Below are 6,462 nucleotides of genomic sequence, written 5' to 3'. Positions count from 1 at the left end.
TTTTTTTTTTTTGTGAGTTCTTCTAATGCAAGAAAAGAGATCCAAAATTTCTAGTCAGGGGAATCTTGGCCATCTGTTCAAAGCAACAATGGAACTCTGGCCTTGTCTAGCACAATGGATATCCAAACTCTGGCTCTAGCTATGGTAGCTCCTGGATCAGATCCTGTCGCTTTGTGTGGGGCCAAGGGGGTGGCTGCCCATCCAGGCCAAGGCGGAAGGACCCATAGGATGTGCCACCTGAGCTCAGGTCCTGGTTCCTGGACTGTTCCGGGGACAGCAGTGCCATGTCAGGCCCCACTGTGGGGACCCAGCCAGAGGTGGCCTCCAGGAAGTGTTTGGGGCCCTACCTTTCCCTGAGCCGCTCTCCGTGGACTGCGACAGCCTCTTCACTCGCTTCTTCCCTCTCCGGGCCTCATAGATGGCGTTGATGCGCAACACCAGCTGCCAGACACAGGCGGAAGAGCCAGTGTGCATGACCCTCCAGGGTGCCAGCCAGTGTCCCTGGGGTGACAGAGGGGACGCACTCGGCGTCGCCTCCCTCTCTTCTCATCATCCAACCCTTTCTGCCACACACATGGGAATGACATAGCCACGAACACTGCAGGATGCTGTCCCCTGCCCCGCAAAGGCCAATGCAGCAGCTGAGACACATGCCCCCGGTGTGACGGCAGCTGTCCCTCCCTCTGACGCTGTGACGTCACTGTGGCTTGGGAAGAAGCTTTTGCTTTCAAAACAAGAAAAGGAAGAGACAGCAAAACATAGTTCCAAGACTGGGCCCTGATAGTGGAAACCATTCCAAGAATGTATAAATGGCTCTGAGGGGGACAGGGACAGAGTCAGAGTGATTCCCAGGCTCTGTCCTGGCCACATGGAGTGTGTGGGTCCTAGAGCACCGGTTGTGCCTGCAGGGACAGCTTACACCCAGCTTCACAGATCTTCTGTGTGCTCCCAGAGCGGCATCCCTGTCGTGCTGAAATGCACCAGTAGTACACGCTTGCAAGCCCTGCCCTCAGCAGGCTGAGGTGGGAGAACCTTGTAAAGCCAAGGCCAGCTTGGGCTACACAGCAATACCCTGTCTTACCACACCAACAACTGGGATGTTCCGTTATGTGACATATTCCATTTCAGCCTTGGAGAAAGTCACCTCGCCCAGATGGCTACCACGGTTACCCTGCCAGGGCTGTGTGTCCTGCCACACTGTCCCCCTAGCCAGCCAAGCTGCTGTGGCAGTGCTGGTGGCTGACATGGATGCAGCCCTGCAGCAAAGACAGGTGCTACTTTGGCTGCAGACCAGCTACACTGTGACATCTCGGGGGCGGGGGGGCTTACTGTCCCTCTCCCGAGGAGCTGAGGCACACAGACTGCTGTATCTTGCTCTGATGGGGACCTGGAATCAACAGAGTCCACATTCCCGGGACGTGTGGTTCAGAAAGGAGTACCACAGTGGAAGTGACACACAGAATCATTCCTGTGATTTCATGCACAGAGAGCTGTACAGCTATATGCCAAATACTGTATAGCTTGTTTTTTTTATTTTTATTTTTTTTATTTATGTGTGTGTATGTGTGTGTGTGTGGCCAGCTCAGCCCACCAGGGGGCGGGGCTGGCTGGCATGTGGTGCTGGGGGATTGAACCGTGGTCCCTGTGCTTTAGACCACTGAGCCATCTCACCAGCCCCATATAGCTTGCTTTTATTTATTTTTTTAACATTTATTTATTTGTGTGTGTGTGTGTGTGTGTGTGTGTGGCCAGCTCAGCCCACCAGGGGGAGGGGCTGGCTGGCCTGTGGTGCTGGGGGATCGAACCGCGGTCCCTGTGTTTTGCCAAGCTTGTTCCAAGTAGGTGCTTTAGACCACTGAGCCATCTCACCAGCCCTAGCTTGTTTTTAGAGATAGGATCTTACTGTGTTCCCAGCCTGGTCTTGAAATTTAAGACCTAAGCAATACTCCTGCCCCAGCCTCCCAGGTAGCTGGGACTATAGGGATATGCAGCTACGTCCAGCTTAAAGTTTTTTATCTGCTTAAATCAGTGAGAAAAAATATAGGATGGTGGCTGGGGATGTCACTCCTCATGCTCGAAGCTTGAGGTTTGGTCCCTAGCACTGCCCCCTCCCAAAGATGGATTTTCCATGTTCTAGAAACATTTTAATGCTTATTATTTTTTTTTTTGTTGTTGTTGTTTTATTTTTTGAGACAAGGCCTCACTATGTGGTGCAGGCTGGCTTTGAACTCACAGCAATCTTCATGCCTCAGCTCCCAAATGCTAGGAGTGCGCTACTACCTCCAGCCCCTTTTTTATTTTGAAACTGGGTCTTGCTAAGTCACTCAGCTGCCCAGATTGTGCTTGGATTTGCAGTCCTCCTTCCTCAGCCTGCTCAATGCTCAATGCTGGGACTACAGCAATTCACAGGGAGTGAACACGCAACCTGTGGTCTGTGGCACAGCGCAGGGGTATGGAGCATGGGTAGAGTGCGTGTGGCCCTGGCTTCTACTCCCAAGGTCACAGAAAACTAAACAAAAACGCAGGCTGCACCGTGCTGTGGGCTGGGCCAGACAGAATCCACCCAGCCCTCTCAGCCTACTGGCAACAGAAAAGTGGACATTTCCTCTGTTTCCCACAAAGCGCCAGGGCTGCATCTTCAACCTCACCTCCACCCTGCCCTGCCCTTCCCCATGCAGCCCGGCCAAGGTGCTCTGAGCTCGCTTTAACAAGGTGCTAGGGTAGGGCTGCACCATGAGGTCCTGGCTCGAAACTGATTTTTTTTTTTTTTCCGGAACCGGGGATTGAATTCAGGCCCTTGTGCTTGCCAGGGAAGCGCTTATTCCACTAAGCCATCTCCCCGGCCTCTCAAAAGTGATTGATCAAAACAAAACAAAGTGAGGTAGCTCAGTAGAATAAGCGCTTGCCTGGCAAATGCAAGGGCCTGAGTTCAATCCCCAGTTCTGTAAATAAAGAAAAAAGAAAGAAAGAAAAGAAACTGACTGGTCACACTCTGCCAGGAGCAAGCTGCTTATAGCTATCCTCAACTTTCTTTCAGGTGGACAGGCCACTCTGAGAAGTGACACGCCTGATAAATACCATCCCATTCCTGCACCCTGGAGCTCCTTGGCACAATGCTTTACATGGTTCTGTGTGTCACTAGGCTCCTGAAGCCCGGGTTGGCATCAAACTCTGGGTAATTCCCCTGCCTCAGCTTCCCAAGTGCTGGGATTACAGGTGTGTGTCACTACATGTGTGGGGCACTTTCTTATCCCCGAAAATAGAGCGATGAAACTGAGGGAACTCCGTGCCAACCCAGGTGAAGCCGTCCTGGTTGTCCAGCACCCTTTCTGTAACCACCGTGCCTTCGCAGCTCAGGACATCTGTGCTCGGCAGGCCTGAGCACCTCTTTGAGCCTAGCGCTTCTCCACAATGACACAAGTAGAGCGTGTGCTCCTTCTGTGACCCTGTCTCCTGTCAGCTTTACCCCGGCCGTTTGCAGACCTGGAGTGGGAAAGGAGAGTCCCCCGCACATGACCAAAGGGTCAGTGAGGAGACAGCTTCGAGGGGCAGACACTGAGGAAAGCAGGGAAGTGGTATCCTCAGACATGTGGCCAGGCTATGGGCTCTGCATCCTTGGGACAGCAGAGCACCAGAAGTCCTCTGACTATGGCTGCCTCCCAGCACACCTAGCGCTGGCCCCACAAGTTAGGCCAGGATGAATGTGGGGCTGCTTTCTCAAGGTAAGAAGGAGACAACCCTGGGAGCACTACCTGAAGCTGGGCGCAGAGGCATACACCTGTAATCCCAGCACTTAGGAGGCTGAGGCAGGAGGACTGCTGAGAGTTAGAGGCCAGCCTGGGCTACAAAATGAGTTCAAGGTAAGCCTGAACTGCACTTTTTTTTTTTTTTTTAATTTTTTAAAATTTTTATGTGTGTGTGTGTGTGTGTGTGTGTGGCCAGCTCAGCCCACCAGGGGGCAGCCCTGGCTGGCATGTGGTGCTGGGGGATTGAACCGCGGTCCCTGTGCTTTGCTAAGCTTGTTCTAAGTAGGTGCTTTAGACCACTGAGCCATCTCACCAGCCCCTGAACTGCACATTGAGACTCTATCTCAAGGAAAGAAAAGACTGTCTCCTGGTATCAGAAGAGATGTTGAGGCAGGGAGAGGCCTCGCTAGGAGAAGGGCACAGGACTGAAATAATGATCATTAGCCTGCTGGCTTCTTGGGTCCACCTGGCTTCAGGGGACATGAGGAGCAGAGGACTACAGAGAGGGTCCCAAGCAGGCTCCTCTGCAGACAAAGGGAGCCTGTGAGAACTGGAAGTTCACTGCAAGGGTTACCTTGGGGATCTTTCTCTTCCTCCTCCCATTCTGCAGGTCTCCGAGGTTAAAGGTGATGTCGTCAGGGCTGCTGGGTGTGGAGGGCGGGCTGGTTTTCGGAGGGGACCCGGCTCCATCCCGACTCAGCTTCCTCATGTCTAGCAGTCTGAAGTTCCTCCTCTCTGAATTTTGCCAGAAAAAGGCAGGTTTGGCTAGTGACTGCGGTGAGAGAAGAGAAGAAGAGTAATGAATAACAGGTTGGAGTGGAGACAGCTGAAGGCGCTGTAATGGAGACTCGGGGTCCAGACAGGCATTGGGGCAAGACTAAAAGTATTTCCTCTGAAATCAAGAATGAGACAAGGATGTCTACTTTTACCATACCTGTTTGACACAGCACTTGAAAGTCTAGCCAGAGCGATCAGGCAAGCAAAGAAATAAAAGGAATACGCGGGAAGCAAAGCCAAACTATCTTTATTTGCAGATGGCCTGGTGCCTAGAGCTTATTTAATAAGCAAGTTCACCAAAGGAGCAGGCTACAAATTTAAATAAATGGAAATCAGTAGCATTCTTGTACACCACTGAACAATCAACCCACAGAGAAAGAAATCAGGAAAACAATCCCCCTCACAATAGCTTCAAGAAGTTACTTAGGAATTAACCTAACCAAGGAAATGAGAAACCTCCATACAGGGCCAGGGAAGATAGCTCAGTGGCATAAGCGCCTGCCTGGCAAGCACAAGGTCCCCAGTTTGATCCCTGGTACTGAAGATAAAATAAAAGAAAAGAAAATAGAAAGACATCCCCTGAACTCTGAAATCAACAACAAGACAAGGATGTCCACTTTTAGCACTTCGCTCAACACAGTACTTGAAAATTTAGCCAGAGCTAGGCAGAGCCAATACTGTCAAAATGGTCACAATACCAATAGTGACCCCAAGCAAAACACCAACAGCATGCTTCACAGAACTCAGAAAAACAACAACAACAAAAAAAAAAAAAACCTTAAATTTTTATGGAATGTGAAGAGACCTACAATAGCAAGTGCAATTCTAGGCAACTACAGCAGGCACCACTATTCCAGATATCAAGTTAAGATACAAAGGGATAGTGATTAAAAACAGCATAAAATTCCATATGGCAGCCCCAAAACCAGGTGTGGTGGTGCATGCCTATAATCCCAGCACTGGGGCCTTCCCATTAGCTCAGCTGTAATCCCAGCACTGGAGAGGCTGAGGCAGGAGGATCACTGCGAGTCTGAGCTGCATAATAAGACCCTGTCAACAACAACAACAACAACAACAACAAAAACAACAGAATAAGGATAAACATAGTAAAAAGGAACAGAATTCAGGACTCAGAAACCAATCCCATGGGCTGGGGAGATAGCTCAGTAGAATAAACACCTGCCTGGCAAGCACAGGTTCCTGAGTTCAATTGCCGGTATTAAAACAAAACAAAACAAAACAAAACAAAAAACCCAAAAAATATTCCCCACACCTGCATGGACCTGGACTTCAACAAAGGGACCCAAAATTTATGCTGGAGAAAAGACAGCATCTTTAACGAGTGCAGCTGGGAAAACTGGTTATCCTCATGCAGAAGACTGTGTCTAGATCCGCTATCTTTCAGCCTGCACTAAAATCAAACTCAAATAGATCTAAGACTTATATTACATACAAAGACAAAAATATTGAAGACAAATTTGGTAAAACTCTTAACGTCATATGCGTAGGGGTTGGGGATTTAGCTCAGTGGGGCAGTGAGTGCCTGGCAAACGTGAGGTTCTGAGTTCAAGTCCCAGTAAACTCCCCATCAAAAAAAAAAAAGACATGACCAGGCAAGGACTTTCTAAAATAATCTCAACTGCATAAGAAATAACACTAACAATCAACAAATGAGATCATAGCCAATTAAAAAGCTGTACAGCAAAGGAAGCAAGCAGCAGAGTGAAGATACAACATGTGGAACGGGATTTCAGCTATCCCTCAGGAGACTAATAGCTACAACACAAAGAACTAAAACAAACAAACAAACAAATGACTTCCTAAAAGAAAAGACTCAATCAAAACAAGGATAATGGAAATGAACAGACACTTCTCAAAAGAAGTACATGGGGCTGGTGAGATGGCTCAGTGGTCTAAAGCACCTACTTAGAACAAGCTT

General features: G+C 49.4%; 1 protein-coding gene across 1 annotated transcript in view; it reads right to left on the bottom strand.

Moving 5' to 3' along the window:
* Dennd2a (DENN domain containing 2A) overlaps nt 1-6,462 on the bottom strand; it is an 83,477-nt gene that overhangs the window by 29,373 nt on the left and 47,642 nt on the right. The window contains exons 6-7 of the mRNA XM_023712760.1: nt 4,321-4,518; nt 348-441 (exon numbers count right to left, since the gene is read on the bottom strand). Coding sequence (XP_023568528.1) covers nt 348-441; nt 4,321-4,518 — 292 coding nt within the window. The remainder of the gene's footprint in view (nt 1-347; nt 442-4,320; nt 4,519-6,462) is intronic.

Source organism: Octodon degus, unplaced genomic scaffold (genome assembly GCF_000260255.1).
Source record: "Octodon degus isolate 3935 unplaced genomic scaffold, OctDeg1.0 scaffold00027, whole genome shotgun sequence".
NCBI lineage: Eukaryota > Metazoa > Chordata > Mammalia > Rodentia > Octodontidae > Octodon > Octodon degus.
The sequence above is the reverse complement of the archived record's forward strand: the minus strand, read 5'-3'. Positions and strand labels throughout refer to the sequence as shown.